This window comes from Canis lupus, chromosome 23 (genome assembly GCF_003254725.2).
Source record: "Canis lupus dingo isolate Sandy chromosome 23, ASM325472v2, whole genome shotgun sequence".
Taxonomy (NCBI): domain Eukaryota; kingdom Metazoa; phylum Chordata; class Mammalia; order Carnivora; family Canidae; genus Canis; species Canis lupus.
Genome location: NC_064265.1, coordinates 29,716,144 through 29,742,656, shown reverse-complemented (window position 1 = coordinate 29,742,656; position 26,513 = coordinate 29,716,144). Strand labels below are relative to the sequence as shown.

At 39.1% G+C, this 26,513-nt stretch overlaps 2 protein-coding genes across 4 annotated transcripts in view; one reads left to right on the top strand and one right to left on the bottom strand.

Annotated features, from left to right (window-relative positions):
- The window catches only part of LOC112661037 (tubulin beta chain-like), a 34,912-nt gene extending 30,930 nt beyond the window's left edge, over positions 1-3,982 (bottom strand). Inside the window, exon 1 of the mRNA XM_025448910.3 lies at positions 3,940-3,982. Coding sequence (XP_025304695.1) covers positions 3,940-3,982 — 43 coding nt within the window. The remainder of the gene's footprint in view (positions 1-3,939) is intronic.
- Positions 3,983-5,320: 1,338 nt separating this feature from the next.
- Positions 5,321-26,513, top strand: part of NPHP3 (nephrocystin 3) — a 41,152-nt gene continuing 19,959 nt past the window's right edge. The window contains exons 1-12 of one of the 3 annotated variants that reach the window (XM_049100002.1): positions 5,321-5,798; positions 7,579-7,704; positions 8,267-8,417; positions 11,058-11,210; positions 12,230-12,363; positions 13,850-14,010; positions 17,236-17,392; positions 20,335-20,409; positions 22,332-22,505; positions 24,840-24,943; positions 25,988-26,102; positions 26,266-26,409. In XM_049100002.1, coding sequence (XP_048955959.1) covers positions 5,388-5,798; positions 7,579-7,704; positions 8,267-8,417; positions 11,058-11,210; positions 12,230-12,363; positions 13,850-14,010; positions 17,236-17,392; positions 20,335-20,409; positions 22,332-22,505; positions 24,840-24,943; positions 25,988-26,102; positions 26,266-26,409 — 1,905 coding nt within the window. In that variant the 5' untranslated portion in view covers positions 5,321-5,387. The remainder of the gene's footprint in view (positions 5,799-7,578; positions 7,705-8,266; positions 8,418-11,057; positions 11,211-12,229; positions 12,364-13,849; positions 14,011-17,235; positions 17,393-20,334; positions 20,410-22,331; positions 22,506-24,839; positions 24,944-25,987; positions 26,103-26,265; positions 26,410-26,513) is intronic. The other 2 variants (XM_049100003.1, XM_025448847.3) reach the window with 2 other exon arrangements.

The following is a 26,513-nucleotide window of genomic DNA, read 5'->3' as shown; positions in this document are numbered from 1 at the left end:
ATTGGATTTTTTTCAGGGACATACTGACCATTTGTGATGCCATGTCTAACTCTAAAAGTGAAGTACAATACTAGCAATATGGTCAAAATCATATGTGCACTCACTATCATCATAGTGAGAGGAAAGTAAAGACAGCTTTAATAGGAATCTAGATGTATGCAAACACATGCCAAGACAGTTACCAAGGGGGATTGCACACATGTTGGCAACCAGGAGACAGCAGGGATGAAACCATTGGCTTTCCCCCCTTGACTACTGATTAAAATCCTCTGAAGAGCTTTTAAAAACTGATGGCCAAATCCCCACCCCTGGAGATTTTGACCTAATTGTTCTGGGGAGAGGCCCAGGAAGTAAGCTGTACTTTTTAAGTTCTCCAAGTGATTGTAATGTGCAACCAAGGTTAAGAATCATTGTTCTATAGCGGTGTTTTTCACATTTTAAGGTATATTCAAATCACCTGGGGATCTTCTTAATCTGCACATTGTGAGTCAGTACATCTCTGATGGCACCTGAGAATCTGACTCCTAACCAGCTTTGCAGTGATGCTGATTCTGCTGTCCATAGACACAAGTTCAGTAGTAAGGAATTAGGTCATTCCCTGCCATAATTTTTATACAATTTCACTGGTCCTAAGAGCTTAAAGTATGTAAATATCACCTGGAAGCTAACAAAACATGCAAATTTGCAAGCTCCAGTCTCAGAAATTAAAATTCAGTGGATCTTAATTTTTAACAAGCGTCCCAAGTCATTCTGAGATTCATAGTCTGGGGACCAAGTATACACAAACTGCCACAAATGCTATTTACTCTACAAATCACATTTAAAAAAAAAAAAAGGTGGCAGCGTTAATTTTACAAACTACTTTGACCAAATGTGGGGAAATTTTTCTCTTCTTCCAAGTGTGAGAAGAAATCATCCCCAAATTCAGTGGCTTAAACTAACAACAATTTTATTATATCTCATGGTTTTGTGGATTGGGCATTTGGGTAGAGATCATGAATGATTCTTCTGCTCTCCTTATCATTGACTGAAGTCACTTTGTGGTATCCAGCTAGCAAATAAACTGATCTGGAGAGTCCAATATGGCTTCACTTCACAGGCCTTGGCTGGAAGGCTGAGCCCTACTGGGATTATTGCCTAGAAAGTCCACATATAACTTCTCTAGTTTGGCAAACTTAAGTGAGGTCTCCTTATATGGCAACTCAAGGATCCCAGAGGGAGTGTTCCAAGACACGGGAAGTGGAAGCTGCCATTCTTTCAAATCCTGGGCTCAGAAACTGGCACAATGTCCTTTCTACCACAGTCTACTGGTTAAAGCAATAACTGAGCTCAACCAGATTCAAGGGGAGGAGTCATAAATAGGCTAGACTCATGGATGTGCAACTCTTGAAGAACCCCAAGTGCTCAGCACATGAGGGCCCCATGCTTCGTTTAATGCTCTGTTGCCATCTTGAAGTTCTTTATAATTTTTTAATAAAAGGCAATACATTTTCATTTTACAGTGAGTCCTACAAATTATATAGCCTGTCCTGACCACAAGCTTCACCTGTCAATGAAAGTAGTGTTAAAAGATTTTTGCAGTCATCTTTAATTAGCCATAAGCTGTCTGCCAGAGACTTTATTCCTCACCATACTTCTGTATTCTAAGTTATCCTTTCAAAATGCAGATTGCAGTATGTGTATTAAATCCAGCATATAGAAGGGAAACAAATTATAGGTTGGATATTAGTCTGAACATTAAATTCTGTGATGTTTTAGGATTAGGAAATTCATTAAAACCAACCACACTATTATCCTGAGTAACTGCTAGCACTCTAGATCTGATCACCTCTGAGCTCACCCAGTTAGGTCACTTAGGCATTGAACAACAGTTATCCAAGGTCAGTATGCATGCTGAACTTATACCTCGTGTCCTTGATGAGAAAGGCAGCTAGTAATCACTATATAGGGAAAACTCTCCTTGATCTCAGCAAATCTCATCTCTTTGGGTCATCGGTCATTTGTTTTCTGAAACATGTTTTCAGCAGGAGTTCAATAAGAGTTGCAGAGATGAATCTAACCAACAAATGGCATAACAACAATAACAAAAACAAATGCCAAAAAAACAAAATTGATAGACACAACAATGGAGAACAAGGTCAGGAAAACAGTTAAGTATGGTACTTTGCATATAGTAGGCAGGGATTATTGAATTGAAACTATTGATGTGATAAACTCAAAAGGTATAATTATCCAGGGAAAGTTTCTTAGAGAAAGAAGGCATATGTTGAAAGAGATGGGGTTTGGCAGATGGTACTGAAAGGAAATAGAAACCATATTGGTATGAGGAGAAAATCAGCTTGACTAGGATGTAGTCACTTGAGTAGAGGAATGTTACTGGATAGAGGAGAAGTGGAGAAAGAAGAGATTCATTGCTTTAGGGCACTCAATGACAGGCTGCAGGATCTGAATTTACTCCACAAGCTGTGGAAAGTTTAGTGTAGTTTGTTACTGCTTTAGAGGGGATGGGTGATGGCTTTTTATTTTATTATGCAAGCATAATAATGCAAGACTTCAACTGAGGCACATTCTAAAGGAGGTGCAAGATTAAGATGCAGAATTTTGCAAAGGAGGTGGTCAGAAACCTGGTGGGTGATCTTTAAAGCACTGGTCCTCATTGAGAGTACAAGAATTGGAAGATAGAGATCAGGGAACTTTTTTTTTTTTTAAGATCTATTTATTTTTAGAAAGAGATGGAGTGCATACTTGTGCGCAAGTGAGTAGGGGGAGGGGCAGAGGGAAGCAGACTCCCTGCTGAGTGTGGAGCACAGTTGGAGGCTCTATCCCAGGACCCTGAGATCATGACCTGAGTCAAAATCAAGAGAGTTCCTGGATACGGTGAGAGTTGGAATGTTTCCCTTAATCTCAAGAGACTACCTGAAGATAATGTGTGTCCTGGAGTTTGAAGAACGTAATGGCCTGATGTCTGACTTCCTCCTGTTGAAAATCTAAAGGGTAAGATAAAGGATGACTAGGTACTTTGATGGATAATTGGCCTGCATTCCCAGAGTTCTTTATTTTTTTTCTTTTTTTTTTAATTATTTATGATAGTCACACAGAGAGAGAGAGAGAGAGAGAGAGAGAGAGAGAGAGAGAGGCAGAGACACAGGCAGAGGGAGAAGCAGGCTCCATGCACCGGGAGCCCGACGTGGGATTCGATCCCGGGTCTCCAGGATCGCGCCCTGGGCCAAAGGCAGGCGCCAAACCGCTGCGCCACCCAGGGATCCCCCCCAGAGTTCTTTAGAGCAAAGACTGTGTTGTGTTTCTTACTGTGGTAAATGTCGTGATGACCAAAAGACTTGTTCCTCCAGCCACTGGAAGTGATGCCAGCAGACAGCCCTCAACCATCCGTCCCCATGGGAACTGCTTTGGCTGAAGAGAGATAGCTGATGACTTGCTGGTATAAGGGTATAAAGCTCCGGCCTGCACCCCAACTTAGGACAACTCTGTAGCATCATCCCAGCTTCAGAACTCTCTGAAGATTGGCTGAGGCCTCCACGGAGACTGCAGCAAACCCTAACTTCTGCTGCTATATGATTGTGCTTCTTTTCCTTTTCATAGGTGCTGATCCCAAAAGCACTCCCTAATAAACATCTTGCATGGTTATCTCCATTTCAGAGTCTGCTTCCCAGGAAACCTGAGCTGTAACACCTGTGGGCCTCAAAGGCGAGTGAACCAGGGGATTATCTTGGATCTGAGCAAACATCAGCAGAGAGGATGCTTAATGTATCACTGGATTCCTTCCTTACAGCTAGGGAGGGAGCAAGCAACAGCCTGAACACAGCTGCACCAGCCTGGGTCAAGGGAAACGACGATGAGAGGTTTTCATTGACGGGAGAAGGGTCTTTGAAGAACTTACAAAAATACCAATGAGAAAAAAGGCCAACTTTAGCAGTTTACCAAGTCCAATGAGCACCAACATCCAGGTCACAGGAATGTCCATCAACGCCTTTCCTGTCTTCTCTCCCAGGCATACAAACCTGGAGAGGCTGGAGGCCCAAGCGGGCAGTTGCAGGTCCAAGATCACAAGACAGTGTAAAAGGAAAGATGTCAACGCTACCCCTTCCCTAACTTTAAAGTCTAAAACGGTTTCCGCATCTTTTAAAATTTTTCCTGTCACCTAAAGCCCATCCTTGCCCCCAATCCTGTAATTCTCCTTCCCCTTATTTGGTGAGATGCCCCACAGTTCTCTGGGGTTCAGGCTCTAGAGTTCGTTGTTAGGAAAAAAAACAAAAACAGGGGATCCCTGGGTGGCGCAGCGGTTTGGCGCCTGCCTTTGGCCCAGGGCGCGATCCTGGAGACCCGGGATCGAATCCCACATCAGGCTCCCAGTGCATGGAGCCTGCTTCTCCCTCTGCCTGTGTCTCTGCCTCTCTCTCTCTCGCTCTCTCTCTCTCTCTCTGTGTGACTATCATAAATAAATAAAAAAAAATTAAAAAAAAACAAAAACAAAAACAAAACCTCGCCTTGTCTAAGATCATCCCTGGTGTTCTCAGGCTGTAAAGGCTAAAAGCTGTTTCTTAGCTGGGACTACGTCTTGCTGGTCGTTCCAACCACCTGCATGTGAGGGACCTCGAGCGAGAGGCGCACACGCGCGCTCAACACCCCTCTCAGGTTTGCCAGCTGCCTTGGGGAGGGGACCCTGGGTCGGGGCGGCAGCAGGAAAGAAACCGCAGTCGCAAAGGTGGAGCAACAGGGGACCCAAGCTAGGGCTCACGGGGAGGCTCGCGCCCGTCAGGAGGCGCCGGCGGGGACAGGTGCTGGCAGGAGCCGAGCGCGCGCGCCCGGAGCCCCTGACTTACGAGGAGGTACCCGAGCCGCTCCCGCGGGGGCCCCGGGGCGCTCGGCTCGGCCCGCCCCGCCCCGCCCGTCTCACGCCGCTCGCCCCGCCCCCGAGCTCCGCCCCGCCCCGCCCCATCCTCCCCGCCCCGCCCCGCGCTATTGCCCCGCCCCACCCACCTCACGCCGCTCGCCCCGCCTCCTTGCTCTCCGCCCCACCCCGCCCCATCCGCCCCGCCCCGCCCCGCCCCCTTGAGCTCTCCCTCCCGCCCCCGTGCTTTGCCCCCCCAAGTCTCACGCCGCTCGCCCGCCCTCTTTGCGCTCCGCCCCGCCCTCCTTGCGCTCTTTCCCGCCGGGTCCCGGTGCCCCGCCCCCTTGGGCTCTCTCCCGCCCCTGCGAGCGCCCGCCCCACCCGTCTCACGCCGCTCGCCCCGCCCTCCTTGCGCCCCGCCCCGCCCCGCCCCATCCATCCCGCCCCGCCCCGCCCCTACTTGCCCCGCCCCGTCTCTTTCGCGGCGATCCGCCCCCTCCCGGTCCCCCGCTGGGTAGTGGGGGCGGCCACGAGCGTGATGGGGACCGCCTCGTCGCTAGTGAGCCCCGCAGGCGGGGAGGTGATCGAGGACACTTATGGGGCGGGCGGCGGCGAGGCCTGCGAGATCCCGGTAGAGGTGAAGCCCAAGGCCCGCCTGCTGCGCAGCTCGTTCCGCCGCGGGGGGGCGGCGGCGGCGGCGGCGGCGGCGGGGGCGGGGGCCGGGCCGGGGTCGCTGACCCGCGGGGCGGGAGGAGGCGGGCTGCTCGGGGCTAGCTTTAAGTCTACGGGTTCATCGGTGCCGGAGCTGGAGTACGCGGCAGCCGAATACGAGCGGCTCAAGAAGGAATACGAGATCTTCCGGGTCAGCAAGAACCAGGAGTTGCTGTCCATGGGCCGCCGCGAGGCCAAGCTGGACACGGAGAACAAGCGGCTGCGGGCGGAGCTGCAGGTACGGCCGCGGGCAAGGTCCGCGCATGCGCGCTCGCCGCTGGGTGCGTCTGGACGCTGGCCCGGTCCTTGGTCCATCCTGTCCCCTCTCCAAGCCGAACGGCCTTGAAAGTTGAGTAGAAACCGCTCTGCGTTTCAATTGGAGGGGACATAGCCTCTTGGGGTCTAAACTGATTCCTTAACTAACCCCGCCCCTCTTGTGTTTCTGGTTCATGCATTCACTTTGAAGCAATTAGCTTGAAAGTGTCCTGAAGCAGCAAAGGCCGGTCTGCAGGGGACTCCAGGGCAAGTAGGTCAACCCAGAGCACACGGACACACAAAAGACTTTGGTGACCCCTGTCGAAGCAACTCCTCAGACTTTCCCTAGGATTTTTTAACTTCACTCCTCGCTCCCCCCCCACCTTTAAATTTTACATACCTCTCAGTTTCTTTCTATGAAGCTTTTGAGTTTTAATAGTTGAAGTGAATTTTTATGGAAACCTGATTTTGACCATCTTAAACTGCTGTGATTGAAAACATTCCCTAGGTGTAGCCAAATTCCCTTAATCCATTTGATTACTCAAAAATCAATGATTGCATAGGCTCCCTATAGCAGATGTATTTTGACTCATCAAAATAGTATATAAATCAAAAGGTTGCTTTTCTGTGAGCACAGTGGTAAGACTTTGCGCCATCAGTTTTGGGTCTCTGTGAGGGTTGTGGTTTTACTGTTTTGTTAACTGTGGAAGAAACTTCTAGACACCCCGTGTTCCTGGGCTCATCACAGTAGAAATTGAATAAATATCTCAGGCCGATTTTTCTGATGAGAGCCTTTTTCATCCTAGAAGAGGCATTCTAGCCACCTTCACCCCCATTAGCTATTGTATAATTAGCACTGTTATCAGGGAAGAACTCCTTGTCAGCAGTCTACTTGTGGTCTTACCAATTTTCCTACTGGGCAGTCTTGATGCAACTTGCATGTGTAAAATGGACTTAACACATCTCCGATACCTGATTTCATGCACCCAAGCCATTGTCCAGTGGACACTGCACATTGGAAATGACTGTGAGATGGAGATAGGAAAGAAGGCTGGATCAACCAGGGCAGAGTGCTGTTAAGGGCTGACAAATGTCACAGTCTCAGGTTCCTCCTCGTACCCTATGTAGTAGTTTTGAAAGTTGAGTAGACAACGCTCAGCATTTTAATTTGAAGGAACATTCGCTTGGGGCCTAAACTGATTTCTTAACTCACCTGCCCCACTCCCTTTTTTATGTAGCCCTTTTGATTCCTTTCTCACATATCTAGGCACTAAAGAAACTCTTCTGTATTTATTTAATCCATTTAGTTAGATATTTACTGGAGGCCTTCAATGTATCTGGCACCAAGAGGGTTCTGGGGATAGCAAAATAAAAAAGACATGGAGCCAAGGAGTGCATAGTCATGCAGAATTAATTATCCTTCAAGTTAAGCCTTACAAATTATACTTTTTGTTCTATTACAGATGGGAAAACTGAGACATAGGGAAGATTAAGAAAAGATTAAGATTTCAAAGAAAAAATATTAATTTCCATTAAGTTTAATGTTGAAATGTCTTCACTTACTACAGTTCAAGCATATTTGCATTTTTTATTACATGTTTGAATAAAATGGCAATATGTAGTTATTGATAATAGTAGATTGTTACAATTCTAAGATATTGATAATAGTAGATTCTAAGATATATATGTAATATGTAGTAAGATCATGTAAAATTTGAGAGGAATACTATTTTTGTTAGAAATAACAAGGTCAATTATTTCAGGCCCTTCAAAAAACTTACCAGAAAATACTTCGGGAAAAGGAAAGTGCTTTAGAAGCAAAATACCAAGCAATGGAGAGGGCAGCGACATTTGAACATGATAGAGATAAAGTGAAAAGGCAATTCAAGGTAAATTCCTTACGTTTTTACCCCCAAAGTGAAATAGAATAAAAAGAACATATTTTAAAAGTTTATATAATGCTGCATGAATAAGTAGAAGTGAATGATGTAGACGTCTTGAAGGTTCTAAGAATAGAGTAGAACACTTCTTACATTTTTGTGTTGGACCTGGTAAACTTGAGATCACTTCAAGGAGAAAGTAAAAAAGTGAGCATTGCAATAGGGCTTTGGGGAGAGGGGGAAAAATATTTCCATATGGAGGGAAAGGCATTTGGAAATATTTGGGGATATTTTGTATGGGAAGGCATTACTGGCATCTAATGGGAAGGGGACAAATTTGCTAAACATCACCAGTGCACAAGACAGCTCCATGCCACAGACAGGGCACCTGCCCAAATTCCAGTGGGTTTCAGTTACAAAACAGTGAGGTACTTGGGCTATTTATCCTACAAAAAAGATCAGGGACCAAATCAATGTTGGTTTTTTGAATGAAAGATTTTTCTGTTAAGAGTTGATGACACAGTCCTCTGATGATAGAAAAGGTTTCAAAATTAACATTTGTCTTTTAAAGATTTTTAGGGAGACCAAAGAAAATGAAATTCAGGACTTACTGAGGGCTAAGAGAGAGTTGGAGAGCAAACTTCAGAGGCTCCAGGCTCAGGGCATCCAAGTATTTGATCCTGGAGAGTCTGATTCAGATGACAACTGTACAGATGTTACTGGTAAATTTGCTTCCTATGTATAATATTTGAGCCTTCAATATAAGTGTGATGATATCGTAGAGCCAACTTTGAATCCTTTTAGTTATAAGTGGTTGCTCTTTATAAATAGAGTTGTACTTTCTCCTCCTTTCTCAGCTGTTATAACAGCAATTTTCTGTAAAGTCCATGACATTGTTAGGAGGCAGGTTTCCTTCTGTCTCATTGCCCCACCAGCCTCCCCCCATAGCATTTCTCTTCCTGGTGTAAGACAGCTTCTCCAGGGACGGCTGGGTGGCTCAGGGGTTGCACGCCTGCCTTCGATTTAGGTCCTGATCCTGGGATCGGGGATGGAGTCCCATATTGGGCTCCCTGCAAAGAGCCTGCTTCTCCCTCTGCTTGTATCTCTGCCTCTCTCAGTCTGTGTCTCTCATGAATAAATAAATAAATAAATATTAAAAAAAAAAAAAAAAAGACAGCTCCTCCAGGTCTCGCCATGACATCTACATTTTAGCTGAGGGAGGAAGGATGGGAATACGTTCCTCTCCTTGAAAGCACAATCTGAAAGGTATACATATTACTCCTCAAACCCCATTGGCCAGAACTACAGGTAGAAAGAGTGGAAAGTGTAATCATTAGGAGAGTCACCTAAGTTTGAAATTCTGTTACTAAAGGAAGAAAGGAAGGATGGATATTGAAGACAGTTCATAGTCTCTGTCACATTACTTTTCCATGTAATGATATATTCTTTGCAACTGTCCATTTGAATAAATATCTGCATGATATTTTGCTGAGTGGCTTCCAGTAGTTTCATAAACTATTCAAAAAGCTTTAATTTTATAATTAAACATACAAAACATTTTTTTTCTAGAAATAAAGAAAAACCTGGAGTCCTAGAATGAAAGGGTCTACCATGTTCCAAGAAAATATTAATAAACTGTGATTGATACTGAAAAATGAAAAAGATTCTATTGTAGATACAGTGGGAAAATTGCTGTCACTCTCTCATTTATAGGAAACTGCATTTTATTTTATTTTATTTTTTTGAGAAAGAGCATGTGAGCATGTGAGTGGGGAGGGAGGGGCAGAAGGAAAGAGAATCTTAAGCAGGTCCCATGTTCAGCCTGGAGCCCAACTTAGGGCTCGATCTCATGACTCTGAGATCATGACCTGAGCCAAAATCAAGAGTCTAATGCTTAACAGACTGAACCACTCAGGTGCCCTGTGCATTTTATCTTACAAACTGATTTTGAAGTAAAATATGGCATCTGATAATTGCCTCTTAATTTGCATTTTAGAACCCATTGGAATCTGACCAGCATCTAAAGATTTTTATTACTGACTTTAAGGGGGAAAAAAATGAAGTGATTGTTATTGGCTTTGAGTGGAGAATAGGAGGCTCTTATGCCCCCACATTAGTCTTAGTGGTTATATCAGTGATGACATATGTTAAAATGTACAGTGTTTTGAAACTATTATATTGTAATTGCCTTGGCAAATGAATAAGAACAAGGTAATATTTCCTTGTTTCCATATTTTGATTTAAACATGAAGAAAGAATGCTTGAGGGAACATCACTCATTTCACATTTAAAGCCTTACGGATAATCTTATTTTTGCCAGAGATTGAGCCCGTTACAATATACTCATACTTAGTCAAGGATGCCATGTAGAGGGACACCTGATTGGCTCAGTGGTTAAACGTCTCTCTTTGGCTCAGGGCCTGATCCAGGGTCTGGGGATCAAGTGCCATGTCAGGCTCCCTGCAGGGAGTCTGCTTCTCCCTCTGTTTATGTCTCTGCCTCTTTCTGTGTGTCTCTCATGAATAAATGAATAAAAAATCTTAAAAAAAAAAAAGGATTCCATGTAGATATTCTGACAAATACAAATTATTAAAAAAAAAAATCAAGGAGCGACTTGGTGGCTTAGTTAAGCATTGTACTTTTGATTTTAGCTCAGGTCATGATCACAGGGTCCTGGAATCAAGTGCCATGTGTGACTCCATGCTCAGCAGGGAGTCTGCTTCTTTCACTTTCCCTCTGCCCCTCCCCCTACTCACAGGTGCACAAGCATGTGCAAGCTCTCTCTCTCTCTCTCTCTCTCTCTCTCAAATAAATAAATAGTAAATCTTAAAAAAAAAATCAATATTTTTGTAAGTACCTGTTGACTCCGATGTTAATTTTGTTACTCTGGGCGGTTAAAGAGGTTGTACTTTTTACATCCTTAGCTTATATCCAAATGAATTACCAATCTTAATTATAGGTGTGCTAGTAATGATCTTCCTTTGAAATTCTCATCTTCCAATTTTATGATGATACCTAAACCATAAAGTTAAAAACGTTGTTTAGAATTTTTGTATGGGGATATTTTTAACTGCCTCTGTTGTTATAGTTCTTTTGGTTATTATATTCTTTATTTCTTTTCATTTTTCTCTTTTTAATCCCCTCTGAATTTGAGATGATAATCAGAATTATGTTAACCAACACCTTAGAATTTGCCAGAAATTGGTGACAAAGTATTTACAAAATCATTAAAGATTGAATATTTGTTGTATTTATAATGTTATAGCATTTTTTAAAATTAGAAATCATGTTTAGTATATGAGGCAGTTTTCTGAAAATTCGGTAATTTGGTTTAAACAAGATGAAATCTCTTGCATTTACAGCTGCTGGAACCCAATGTGAGTATTGGACTGGAGGAGCCTTGGGAAGTGAACCTTCCATAGGGAGTATGATCCAGCTCCAGCAGTCCTTCAGAGGCCCTGAATTTGCCCATAGTTCCATAGATGTGGAAGGACCCTTTGCAAATGTCAACAAAGGTAAACATGCCATTTGCCAGTTACCTTGGTAGTGACTGTTCATGTACTATGATCTTGTGTGTGCTAGGAGAAAGACCATCAGCAGGGCATGAGATTTTTATTCTGGGTGTCTTCTACTGCCAAACCAGCATGTACTGGTGCTGTCACTGACCAGGACTGATTAAATTATATGATTCCCATCAGGATCAGGTGGTGCTCTCCAGCCAGACTGGCCAATCAGGTTCTAAAAACTTAGCTTCTGGTCTGAATTCTAGGTGTTGCCATTGCTTAGTGAGAGTCTGTTGTAGATTAACTGAAAAACAGTAGTTTTGGTCTTTCCCTCTGCATCTTTGATGCTGTTCAAGGTTGGAGAAGGTTGCAGAATAGAATATAAAACCTCAGTTATATGATGTAGTATCCTTACTCAAAAGAATATTTTCATTATATAGTTTGGTGTCTAAAATAGCTCAAAGATTTATTTAGAATTTTGTTACCAGTGCAGATCTAAGTGTTAGAGTAGCCCCACTCTTTTTTCTTAAAACTGCAAAATTGTCTAAGCAAAATGAAAAACATTTTTAAAGTATGCCTTTTAGATTAGCCAAATATCTTAAAATGTTCTTTCTCACTAAACAGCACTTCATTTTATGCCACTCTTAAAGTTTCTTTTTGACTTAATATACCTCAAGAATAATTGTGTAACACTATAGGCCAGCCTAGGGGTGTAGGCTCTCCTGAAGTTGCAAACTCATTGAATAGCTCATGTAGAATAGGTTCATGATATTTGACTGGAACCAGCAGTACCCCAGCATGGATCACAGTCAACATTGATTGCTTTATGCCCCACAATAAAATTTGAGGTTTGAGAACTGTTTGCCTTCTAATATGCTATTCCAGAAACTGTGTCATTAGTCACAAGGGAGATCACATTCCACTCTACATTGCCTGCTATGTTTTTTCAGACTTTTAAAAAACTTATCCTATCAGATGTTTTTCTGGTGATGTTTTTTTTTTCATGTACTTACGATAAATTTTATTTTCAGATGACTGGGATATTGCTGTAGCTAGTTTATTACAAGTTACTCCCTTGTTTTCACATTCTCTGTGGAGTAACGCTGTCAGATGTTACCTTATTTATACAGATGAAACCCAACCTGAAGTGGATCTTTTCCTTAAGGTGAGGATATTTATAAATTCTGTATTCACTGATTTAAAGGACAAGTCAGTATAGTGTCCTATTTCTGATACTACTACATCTAAACCAAGTAGCTTACTACCTATCAGAGTATATGTCTTAAAAAGTAGGAAGAATTTAGAGCTTTTCTTAAGAGAAAATCTTGCTCAGCTTTATCAGTATATTCAAATTTAGTCCTTGGAATGTTATGCTTTTGAATGCTTTATTATATGTTCTCCACAGTGTGAAGACCTATGTTGATAGTGCCTGCTTTAGTTAATATCTGCCAGATTTACACTTGATTCTTGTTTAAAGTCTTAACAAAATTTAATCCTTACCATGGTTTTTAATTTTTCAAGGCAGCCATTGGAGTTAACCTGAAGCAGAGGTAGGCATACTACAGTCTGTGGGCCAGACCTGGCCTGAAGCCTGTTGTATGACCCAGAGCTGAGATTGCTTTTTACTTTTTTAAATAGTTGAAAAGAAAATCCAAAGAAGAAGAATGTTTTGTGACCTGTGAAAATTGTATTAAATTCAAATTTTAGTGTCTATAAATAAAGTTTTATTGGAACACAAGTAGGCTTATTCATTTATATACTATGACTGTTTCACACTACAACAGCAGAATAAATTACAGCAGAGACTAAATGGATCCCAGAGACCTCTGCCAAAACATCCAAGTTGTTAAGCTATTACTAATTTGTAAGAATATTTGCCTTTTACATAAAAAGTTTGCTGACTACTCTTCTAACTGCATTTGCAATAAATCTGCATGTAACATGTGATAACCTGCTCTATTAACATCTTCCAGGGTATTGAGTAATGAATCTATTTAGCGTTCTTTCCTGATATTATTCAGTTTTGGTAAAAAGATAAAGTATTTTGAAAACCAAAGTTTATAGTCACTAACTGATGTAGGTTATTACCAAACCGATGTTGAGGGATTTACTCATTTGTTGCATAATAATAAGTCATCATTACTTAGTAACCTAATTTGTTACAGACCAACATATTTTAAATTTATACCTGTTTGCTTTAATGTTCTAATATATCATGGTGGACAGTTTTTACTATATAGACTCGTGGATATATGTTTTCCACTCTTTGTAACAATAAAGCAGAAATCATTTGTTACAGTAATAACAATAATAAATACCAAAGAAAAGTAGCCTAATATTTTTCTTCATTGTTTTAGGCTTTATTATGAAATAAATCCTTTTCTGAGCTAGGGAAACAGCCACGTTACTAAGCCCTTATTAATTTTGTTTTAAGGGAACTTTGCCTTTTTTCTTAAAGATTTTCTTAAAAAAAAAGATTTTCTTTAACATATGATAATATATATTTTTTAATTTTAAATAAAAAAAGTATAACATAACCTGTTCTGAAACATGATTTTTCATTTTAAGTAGTATGAAGCTGATTTGATTTTTAGTTAAATAAGCTGTGTTTTTATTAAGTTTTCATTTGTTTTGTTTTAATTTCTTTTTAGGACTATTCACCTAAACTTAAAAGAATGTGTGAGACAATGGGATATTTTTTCCATGCTATATATTTTCCAATAGATATTGAAAATAAATACCTTGCTGTAAGAAAATGGGAAATTGAGAAGAGTTCATTAGTTATTTTATTCATTCATTTAACTTTACCAAGGTAAGCTGAAAATTCTGTCACTCATTATGGGAATTGTAAATAGAATTGAGATTGCCAAATGAACTTCAAAAATAAGTCATAATAGCATTCTTTTTTTAAAACTTATTTTCATAATAGAATTCTTATAATCAAAAACAATCCATAAAATTCAATATTTTTTTATTTTTCATACATAAAGAATTAGAATTTTTACAGTTTGAGTTGTTAATTGGTCATAAGGGTAACATCATTAATGTAAAGATCATTTAAATCAGGGGTAGCAAACTATGGCCCTTGGGCCAAATCCAGTGAGCTACCTGTTTTTATAAATAAAATTTTATTATACTATTCATTTATTTACGTATTTCTGCAGCTGCTTTCACACTACAATAGCAGAGTTTAGTATGGTAGTTACAACAGAGACTGTGTGGCCCACAAAGCCTAAAATACATGCTCGCTGGCCCTACCAGAACAAGTTGGCAACTCCTGATATCAACTATCAATGTTAACCTTCATAATTTTCTTTCTTCAGTACAAATTGAGATCTAGTTGAACACTTGTATAGATGTTAAATCAAATTTTTAATTCTCTGAGGAGCTTACCACTTAATTCCAGGAAAGTGAGCAATTTTCTTATAATGTGAATATAATTATACCAATGAGTCTAGTCTGCAAATAAAGATTTTTTTTAACCAACTAGGTACATAGATAGAAGACAAAATATGTTTAATAAGAGGTTAGGTTTTCTTTCTGTGTTTGCTGTCTGATTGGATTTAACCCTTCCAAAGTATTTTTCTCTTTATTGAGGACCAGCTCAGACCTCAACTGTGTACAGACGTATATGGAGCTGTAGGCTTTATCAGTGACCCTGCAATGTAATCTGTCATTGATCCTTAAGATTGTCCAATGGCTGGGGAGCCACTAGTCAATGAGCCTCAACCCAGAACAAGTTTAAGGACTCTTTCCACTAGATTGCCTTTAGTTGGAGTTCTTTTCCTTATCCCTTTTCTTTTCCTGTTTTTTTTTTTTTTTTTCTGTTATATTTACTAAGGATATATTCTGTTTTATTATTTAATGTCTGAGTAGTGTTTCATCTCAGGTGGTAATATGTGTAATTTGTTGTTTTCCTCATTAATTCTTTAATCCTTGAAACCATCTTGTTTTTTCTTTGTCTTTTATCCATATTTAGTTAATAAAATATTGTGCATTATTTGTACACTTTTATTATTTTTGTCTTTCTCATTTTAAGTTCCTCTTAATCTTTTACCTCTCATTTCTTTCATATTTTATTACTTTGGCAGATTTCTGTTTATCTTTTTTAACTAAAATTTTATATATTTTATATTTTTAAAACTTTATTCTTCTTAAAGAATAAGAATTTTAATTCTAGAGGAGCCTGGGTGGCACAGCCAGTTAAGCATCTGACTCTTGGTTTCGGCTCAGGTCATGATCTCAGGGTCCTGAGATGGAACCCTGCATTGGGTTCATGCTCAATGTGGAGTCTGCTTAAGACTCTCTCTCCCTCTTTCCTTTCCCTTCTCCTCCACACCCTCCCTCTCTCTATCTGAAATAAGTAATTTTTTAAAAAGATAATTGTAATTTCTAAAATTTAGTTATTTCTTCGCCTCTATTTTGCCTTTATTTTTTTTTTCTTATTCCATATGCTGATTATTTTATTTCCTTATTGTTTACTTCCTGGCTGTCAAGAAGTGTGGTAGTAGCTGTGGGCTTCACACCATAAGCAGGACCTGGTAGAGCCTTTATTTCTCTTAGGTTGTTCCTTTACTTCTCGTGATGATTCTCCCATTTTTCTCAAAAGATGAATCTAAAAATATGTCCCCTGACCAGTACCCAGTAGCCCCATCTACTTCTCTCCCACCAAAGACTTTGAACCAAATCTCAGATATCATGTCATTTTATCTGAGCTCCACATGTCAATTTTGGAGGGAGTGATTCTGAAATAGGAACATGTACCAAACAGAGGCCCATTCTTTGGTATCCACATGACCACAAACTTTTTTCCCAAGCAATAACAAAAGAACCATTAAAATCCAAAAATTCTATAGATCATGGTCAGAATGATTTTAACAAGGAAAAATTCTATGGTTTGGATTGATTGGATTAGCACAGTGATATATAATAGAATATTATTCTGTTTTATATTGGGGCTGTATTTTAATATAGTATTTAAATTCTGAATCATGTAATAGCTCTCCTCTGCGTATACACTCTAACTCACCTCTCTAAACAAACTTCATTTAATGCTTTTTAGAAAGGGGAATTGGTTGCAATTTTCCTTGCAGTGTAGAAAACACTGGTAGATTATTCCAAGATTATTCTAGCATTTAAATTGGCATAGCAAAAACACTCAGTATGGTACCCTATAGCAAAGTTAGAATTTTATTTAACCCTGTATCTCAGTTAAGATTTTTACTAGACATCTAATCTCCCCCATCTGCCTCTGGCCTTTCTTTTTTTTTTTTTTTTCCTCTGGCCTTTCTTATGATGTATCTTGGGTATAAAGATTCAGGTCATTTAGGTCATTTATTAGATGAGAAAGGCCAAAGGACTAGAGAAGATTTCTCAATCTTGAAGCATTGGGTTGATAATATTTGTATTTTAATTTGGAAATTATATATTTGTTAGTTGAACTAGGTTTCCATTTATTTGCAAAGTTTCATGAGTCTGGTTTGTTATTTTGAGCCATGTTTACAGTATTTTTTTTTTTTAAATCTTTTTTTTTTTTTAATTTTTTTTTTAATTTTATTTATTTATGATAGTCACATAGAGAGAGAGAGAGAGAGGCAGAGACATAGGCAGAGGGAGAAGCAGGCTCCATGCACCAGGAGCCTGACGTGGGATTCGATCCCGGGTCTCCAGGATCGCGCCCTGGGCCAAAGGCAGGCGCCAAACCGCTGCGCCACCCAGGGATCCCTGTTTACAGTATTTTTGAGAATTTTCTTTTTGTTGCTAGATTTAAAAATTAATGTATGCTTTAAAATGCAATTTAATGTAGAATTTATTGTACCTGTTCTCACTGTCTGCTAATAAATAAATAATATATTTTTATGACCACGCTGGAACAGAGCTATAAAGCATCCATTTCTGGAAAGCTGCACTTGTTCTGTCCCTGGGCTACTTCTGGCCCCTTGTCATTACTGTAAAGTCCCATTATTGACACTTAGGTTGATTGACTATTTGCTGCCATAGCTCAGTGTGGCACAAGAAATACTGATTTCCAATCTAGCCTTTTATTGGAAGACTGTGAAGAAGCTTTTCTGAAAAACCCTGAAGGCAAACCACGATTAATTTATCATCGCTTGGAGGATGGGAAAGTCAGTTCTGAGTCTGTCCAGCAATTGATTGATCAAGTTTCTAACCTGAACAAGACCAGCAAAGCCAAGGTAAAATTCATAAGGTTATTTTTGTTAAGAACTTGCTTGGCCAAGGGAAGTGGTAGAACAAAGACCATGTGGTGGGAGTGAGTGAGAGGAGACTAATATGATAGTTAACTGGGAGCCCAGGGTGAAGAACCTTGGAGACCATTTTAGAAACCTTGTATTTTTTTCACTTGGAGTGAGATGGTTTCTTTACTTGGAGGTTTTTTTTTTTTTTAATTTTTTAAAATTTATTTATTCATGAGAGACACAGAGAGAGAGAGAGAGACAGAGACAGAGACACAAGCAGAGGGAGAAGCAGGCTCCATGCAGGGTGCCTGACATGGGACTCGATCCCAGGTCTCCAGGATCACGCTCTGGGCTGAAGGCAGCACTAAACCGCTGAGCCACCCGGGCTGCCCGTTGTGTTTTTGTTTTGTTTTGTTTTGTTTTGTTTTTTAACTTGAGTCATTGGAAGACTTTAAGCAACAGCAGAAGAAATGCAATTCTGACAAGGATGTTCTTTTACACTGCTATATTGAGAATTGATTGGTTTGGAGGGTAGTGGAGGAGGGCAGAGTTGGAGAGCTCTTGGAATCAGGTGAGAGATGCTGGTGGGTTAGACCAGGGTGGTGGTAGAGGAAGTGATGAGAAACACGAATCTGGATAAATTTTGACAGCAGAGCCAATAGGCTTAGTTGTGGACTGTGAGAAAAAGAGAGAAATAAATTACAATACACAGCTACAAAGGGTATGATCTGTGAGTGGACAAATCAGATTCTTTTCTGTTCTTTTTTCTTCCTAAGTATAGAGTTCTTTTATCTTCTGTTGACCAAGGATCAGTGTAAGAAAGAGCCTTTTCATGGTAAACTTTACTAAGAGCATTGGGAAAAGCAAAACAGTAATGATGAATGTGAGAGATTTGATCATTCTTAGACGCATGGTGGAATAATTTTTAGAATGAAATTGCAGGCTTTGCCTTACTGCACACTGAGATAACTTGAAATGCTTACTGTTAATGTTAAGGATACAGTTGAAGGGCACCTGGCTGGCTCAGTTAGAAGAGCATGCACCTCTGCATCTTGGAGTTGTGAGTTCAAGCCCCATGCTGGGTATAGAGATTGCTTAAAAATAAAATCTTTTTTTTTTTTTTTAAAAAGAATACAGTTGAAAACAACTCAGATGTTGTTTTGTTTTTGTTTTTAAGGTTTTATTTATTTATTTATGAGAGACACAGAGAGAGGCAGATATATAGGCAGAGGGAGAAGCAGGCTCCCTGCAAGGAGCTGGATGAAGGACTTGATCCCAGGATCACAACCTGAGCTGATGGCAGATGCTCAACCACTGAGCTACCCAGGCGTCCCACAACTCAGATTTTGACTGTTTTTATTTCTCTGTGCTCATTCAAGAAGTAAGATCAAACGTGAACAGAAGCATTATTTTACATTCATTTAGTGTTGCAAAGCTTAAGACCAGCATAACATTAAAGAGCCTAACACAAGAGATCCCTGGGTGGCGCAGCGGTTTGGCGCCTGCCTTTGGCCCAGGGCGCGATCCTGGAGACCTGGGATCGAGTCCATGTTGGGCTCCCTGCATGGAGCCTGCTTCTCCCTCTGCCTGTGTCCTGCTTCTCCCTCTGCCTGTGTCTCTTCCTCTCTCTCTCTTTCTCTCTGTGACTATCATGAATAATAAATAAAATCTTTTAAAAAAATAAAAGCCTAACACAAAAAAGTGCATATTTTTATAATCTCCAGAATTATTTCATTCTTTGCTTTATTTTATTTATTTATTTTTCTATAAAGATTTTATTTATTTGTTCACGATATATATATATAGAGAGAGAGGCAGAGATACAGGCAGAGGGAGAAGCAGGCTCCATGCCAGGAAGGAGCCTGATGCTGGACTCAATCCCGGGACTCCAGGATCATGCCCTGGGCCAAAGGCAGGTGCCAAACCGCTGAGCCACCCAGGGATCCCCTCTTTGCTTTATTTTAGTATGAGCCTGGTCCACTAGGCCCCAAGAGGCAAGATACTGTTTCTTCTTTCTGATCTTTAACCTATTTATAAATGGCTTTTAAAAATTAATACACGGGGATCCCTGGGTGGCTCAGCAGTTTAGCGCCGCCTTCAGGCCAGGGCATGATCCTGGAGACCTGGGATCGAGTCCCACGTTGGGCTCCCTGCATGGAGTCTGCTTCTCCCTCTGCTTGTATCTCTGCCTCTATGTGTGTGTGTGTGTGTCTTTCATGAATGAATAAATAAATAAAATCTTTTAAAAACTTAATACACTAGAAGGACGAATTTATTTTATAAAAATAGTAAAATAAGATCTGTCTACCATGATTACAAATGGAAATACAGGATAAACTTTCATTCTGTTTCACTTGCTATGCTTTGTAAAATCATTGCCTTACTCTAATTTTATTGAATATTAATCAGTTATTAGCAACATACATGTTCTCTACAGGTAGGGTAGTCTTTTGGCAAATTTAGAAGACTACTGTTGAAAAAAAAAAAGAAAAAAAAAAGGAAGACTACTGTTTTACATAGCCAAATACCATTTTGCCTTTTATTTTGTAGAATTATAGTTTTACTCACTTAAGAATTGATTTTGATATATTTCAAATGTTATATATATTGAGTGGTATGAAATACATAATACAGAATTTGAACACATAAGGGAAAAAAGTATACTTTTTGTATTATTGTGACATTGTTCCCACTGTTCACAATAAATACCTCCTGTGACCTCCAGCATGTTACATAATTTGCTTCAGTTTCCTCTTCTGTGAAACGGAGGTAATAATAATAATAATAATGTCTCTAATGTTACAGAGTTGTGAGGACAGATGAGCTACTGTGTACAAAGTACTTAGAATAATCCCTGACATACAAGTTCTATAGAAGTATTTACCTCTTACTGTTACTATTGTTTTCTTCATGTTCTTGTTGAACTTTCTTTTTTCCAGATCATTGATCACTCTGGTGATCCTGCAGAAGGAGTATATAAAACTTATATTTATGTGGAAAAGATTATTAAACAGGTAAAAAAATGCATTCTTTATAAAATTTTGTCTGAAATACTCTAAGGGGCATCTGGCAGGCTCAGTCAGTAAAGCATGCAACTCTTGTCAATATGCCCCATTTTGGGCATAGAGCCTACTTAAAAAAAACTCTAAGACTGTTTTCCATAAAGTTGGGTTTTCCAGTAAAAACAGCTTCCTTGTTTTTTAAAAACAACACCTGGGGAGAGTGCCATTGTTTCTGGTGTTTGTCTATCCTGTGGTATTATCATAGTATTACTAGTACCGTGTATCTTTATCTGTCCTCTGTCTCACAAAGCTATTTGATGCCTCAACACCTGTTAAGTGTAAAATAAATTACAAAAGTACTAGATAAGAAGTATAAGTATTTGAGGGAAAATATTTATCTTATTCAATAGTCTCCTCAGGTTTTATGTACACCTTGAATTCTTAGAAATTAGAAAAACCTTTTTCGGGGTGTCTGGGTGGCTTAGTTGGTTACATGTCCATTTCAGCCCAAGTCGTGATCTCAGGGTCATGGGTTTAAGCCCCACCTGCACTCCATGCTGGGTGTGGAACCTGCTTAAGATTCTCTTTCTCCCTCTCCCCTTCCTCCCCAGCTCACCCACTCCACCTCTAATCACATGTGCATGCGTGTACTCTCTCTCTAAAAAAAAAAGGAAAAAATATTTTTCAGATATATCCACTACTTATCCTTACAACAGGTAAGGATAAAATCATACCTCTAAGGTCTGAAGTCATGGATCATAGTATCACAAACTGAAAATTTCTATGATATCTCAAGTGTTATCTTTCAAATTTATGTAAGTTATATATTCTGCTTAATGTTATATCTGTGTTTATTTTTAATAAAAAATTGTTTTAAATTATTTATTATCAAAAACCTAATCATGATAAGAAAAAGAACCCCTCCACCTTAAAGTAAAATGGGCACAATAGAAAGATGTACCATATTTAACCTGTGGTTGTCCATACCTGCTGACACCTCCTCCAAGGTACCAGGGATTCTATTTGAGAAGTTAGGGATTAGATTACTTTTTCTAATTAACTTGTATTACAAGTATGGAGACTTGTTATCAGAAAAAAAAGAATGAAAAAAAAAAAAAAAAAGAACGAGTCCTCAAACATAATGATATGACTTCTGGCAATGCATTTTGTATAGTGTTCTTTAGTATAAAAATTGACATCAATTTTGATTTTCTCAACAATTTTGTGAATTTTAGGATCCAGATAAATAAAATTGAGTACAATAAATGACAACAAGTGAAAATGGACGTATTTGCCATCTTTACTGCTTGAAGAACAACATGTTTCCAGTGATATAAAGACAGTATAGAATGATACAGATATTTGATATCAAGAAAACCCATCTTAGTAATTAAATTCTTATAAAAATGTAAAGCAGCATATTTCTTACACATGAGTGCAATCTTTAAGATTATTCAACTGCCATATATAAGCAAATATATTACATAACATTTTTCAGGAAACAGATCCCCAAGAGTTAAATGCCCCTCTATTTTTATCAGACAGTTTTTTGGGGTTTTTTTGTTTGTTTTGCTTTGTTTTGTTTAATGTAAGCTCTACACCTGGTTGGGGTTTGAACCCATAACCACAAGATCAAGAGCCACATGCTCTACTGACTAAGCCAGCCAGATGCCCCCATTGCACCTCTATTTTGAATAAAAGAGGTTTTTTTTATTAAGAGTTTGGTTTTTTCATGTGTTTGTCATTTTCATATTTATTTCTAAACTAATGTTTTTTTATAATTACAAATTTATTCTTGTAGGTACTAACCAAAGGCCACAGGTTTGGACTTGCCCTCCACAGTAGGTGAAACCCACCTTAGGCCTGTGTGCTAACACTGCTACAAGGTGTTTACATTCTTTATTCATTTTTGTGTGCTTTCTCTTGATGTTCAGGACATCCTGGGCTTTGAAAACACAGACCGGGAGACTAAAGATTTGGGCAGTGAAGATTCTATTCCAGAAGAAGATGATTTTGGCGATGTTCTGTGGGACATACATGATGAGCAAGAGCAAATGGAAACTTTTCAACAGGCTTCAAATTCAGCCCATGAGTTGGGATTTGAGAAAGTAAGCATTTGGAGTATTGTTCCAACAAATATAAGTCACCACTTAAGGCTCTATTATGATTGTATTTTTACCTAAATATAGTCAAGGTTAATAATTGTGTTAGTGTTTGTCCTCATGGCTTGATTATCCATTTGAGACATGTGCTTAACTCTGTATTATATGAAAGATAAGTGAGATTCAGTTATATTTATGAACATCAAAGATTTTTAGTTAAGATTAGGATTTATGCACCACATGTTCTTTATGCTGCCATCAGCAGTTCACCAAACCAAGATTAGGGTAGCTAGGAAACTTGATAAAAATCATAAGGCTATCAAAAAAAAAATCATAAGGCTATCTATTCTTCCAGTGCTTAGGGAATCAAAATATCAAACATTCAGAAAACACTACAGTAGTTAATGCAATAGGCTGATCAATTTATCAGCATCCTTAAATATCTAAACAAATTAACAAAATTTGAAGTACACAGAAATCTATGTCCAAGTTCATAAAAAACTAATAATATTTAAAAATTAATGTAAGAATGAATGTTTTATTTTTTTAAGACGTTATTTTATTAGAGAGAGAGCACGCACATGAGGTGGGGGCAGAGGGAGAGGGAAAAGCAAACTCCCGGCTAAACAAGGAGCCTGATGGGGAACTTGATCTTGATCCCAGGACCCTGAGATCATGACTTGAGCCAAAGGCAGATGCTTAACCGACTGAGCCACCCAGGTGCTCCAAGAATGAATTTTTTTTTTTTAGATTTTATTTATTTATTCATGAGAGACACATACAGAGAGAGAAGCAGAGGGAGAAGCAGGCTCCGTGGAAGGAGCCCGATGTGGGATTTGATCCCGGGACTCCAGGATCGCGCCCTGGGCCAAAGGCAGGCGCTAAACTGCTGAGCCACCCAGGGATCCCCAAGAACGAATGTTTTAAAGAATATTATCATAGCTGTCAGTAACAGTGGTATTTTCATAGAAATTTTATAATTTAGGCTGTCTTTATTCATGTCCTGGTTCTCCCATTTGCTAACTCTGGATTTTGATCATTACTTAGCTCTGAACTTTGACTTCCTTGTCTGTAAAATGAGATTGACTACTTTACCTAGCTGACAGGGTTGTTAGGAGGACTAAACCAGATAAAATACATCAACCGCTTGGCAAAGTACCTGGCACATGATAAATGTTGTTATTTTATAAGAGAGGCATTGTTATCGTTTCATAAATAAAGAACCTAAGGTTCATATTACAGTTTGCCTAAGAGTACACACGGAGTAGATTATAGATCTGGGATTTGACCCTAGGTCTTCTGGCTCCTAATCCTATGTTCTTTCTTCTTGGGAACCATGTGTCTATAAACAGGCTTTCTGTGTGACCATGAAGTAAATTGTTAGGATTTACAAGGTCCTAAATCAATAAAGTCCTTTACTTTCTGAGAAGCATCATTGCTTTCATAATAATTTGAGTTCCTGAGGAATATATTCTATGTATATATTGGCAAAAAGAAAATTTGATTGAAAAACTGTACCAAATAATTGTTTATTGTAGTTGTTGGAAATTTCTACTACCCTAAAGCTAGTTACAAACTACTTAGTACAAATTCTTTAAATTCCTTATCAGCTGTCATTTAGACCACTGGCGCACTTAATGAACATCTCAACCCCCACGATAACTTTACCATCTCTAATAAGTACTGAGGTATTTTGGTTTTCTGAGTGTGTCCTTTTCGTCTCTAAACCAGTTTTTAGCGTCTGGGAAAAGCCTGAGATATATTGGTTCTTGGACATTGCCGAGAGCTCACTCAATTGCAGAAAGATCTCAGGCAGCCTGTCTTGACCTGATTCTCTGTAGTAAGTTGGGAGACCGAGATAAAGGGCCCAGACAAAAACCTGTTCTTGTTTGGACCTATTCTCAGAAATCCCTGGAAAGTGAAGCAGTGTCTGGGACAGGTGTTCTGCCCAAGAGGCTGAGGATGCCTGCCAGCACCCTCAAAGCCTTCTGTGGTGCTTTCTGTGGTTTAGGGGATACAGGGTAATAGAGTGGCCTCCCTGCAGCATTCTGAAAAATCTGAATGTTGCAAAACCCAAAGGAGATCTTAAGTGTTGTCTCATCCATTAATTTATAGCAGTACTATGTGTAGAAGAAATTGGGACTCATTTCTTAGTTTACTACTTTGGGCACACTTAACCCGCCATAAAAATAAGCAATCATGAGGATGCTGTTGACTACAAGTAGATTTCCTTTTCTCATGCAGCTTTTCTCTAAAGATTTCAGAGGATAATCAGAAGTTGACTCTAGTATTCTAAGAGGTGTGTGCTTCCTCACAATTTTAATTCATTTTTGTTTCTAGTATTACCAACGCCTTAATGATCTAGTGGCAGCACCAGCACCAATTCCACCGCTTCTGGTATCTGGAGGACCAGGTTCTGGAAAGTCCCTTCTCTTATCAAAGTGGTATGATGCAGTACAATTACATTGTTTTGTGTGTGTGTGTGTGTGTGTATGTGTGTGTGTTTTTTTTACAATTACATTGTTATTACCATTGTTATCATTTAAATTACTGAACTCATTTGACAAAATGTATTATTACCTATCTGCCTTCCTGCATGGCCTGTAATAAACATTAAAAAAGCAAAAAGGTATAAAATAATAGACTTATGCCCGGAAGTATATACAATATGGATGTTAGGATACAGAATGAGAAAGGAATAGGAAATAGGAGCATTTGTGATTATGTACATTAATTTTGTAGGTCAGAGCTAAGCATGGGCTATGTTAAGGGAGTGGTCAGCATGGAATGAATTAGGTGAACTATATATACAGGGGATGTGCCTTTGTTTTCAATTATCGACTTCATCTTAAAAGTTTCACTGAGATTTTAAATATTTGAAATAAGGCAAAGACCGAGTGTATAGTGTGAAATAAGTCATAAAGAACATCAGAATAAAGGATGACCTGTATTATGAATGCAAAGTCGTTCTTCAGATTAGGGGCTAAAGTTTATAGAAGCTGATAAACTCTTTTTTATTTTCATTTTAGTTGCTATTATTTAAAAACAGTAAGAATATTTTCTTTCATAATTATGATCTATGTTGAAGAGTGAGCATTTGTTGTTTCCTTTTTTCCTGCCCTTTTATTTAATGGAAAATAATACTTTTTGGAAGGTAATATTTTTGTACTTAGCAAAGAAATATCTTTTTTCCTCTAATAGCATATTTTCAATTAAAGGGTATGCTCATTTCGCTAATTTTTTAACCTTAAATGTACACTATATTGGTTTCTACAAGTTAATATCAATTTGTAATCTAAATGAATCTATAATTTTTAAAGGTTTATTTAAAAGGATCTAAAAGTGGAATAAAAATGGAAGTTTCCCATGTTTATTGACCATGTGATTGCTGACAGTTGGGTAGCATTGATGTTTAATGCATTGTGAATTCTTTTTTTGTTGGTATTAAATGAGCTTTATCAGTCTTATAAAAGGTCTTTTTCTTTCAGGATTCAGTTACAGCAAAAGAATTCCCCCAACACGTTAATTCTTTCTCATTTTGTGGGAAGGCCCATGTCAACCAGCTCTGAGTCCTCCTTGATTATTAAACGACTAACTCTAAAGGTATAAGATGCCATGGTTTGAAATTATCAGAATTTTTATTTGAGTCAGAAATTGTTGGGGCTAAGTACCCAGTAATTTTCAATTTTCAGTATTACCCGTTTGTTTTCCACCAGCTGTGATAAAGCATTAACTCCTTGCATTCGTATGTGTTCTTGTCTTGCAGTTGATGCAGCACTCTTGGTCAGTGTCTGCTCTGACATTGGATCCAGCCAAGCTTCTGGAAGAATTTCCACGCTGGCTAGAAAAACTCTCTGCCCGTCACCAAGGCAGCATCATCATCATTATTGATTCTATAGATCAAGTTCAGGTACAGTTTTCACTTTGTAACCTATTGATACTCTCAGAAAGAAAATTATCAGTAGTGGCTATAGCAAGCATTTAAATATATTTATGAGAAGAAAATGCTGGTGT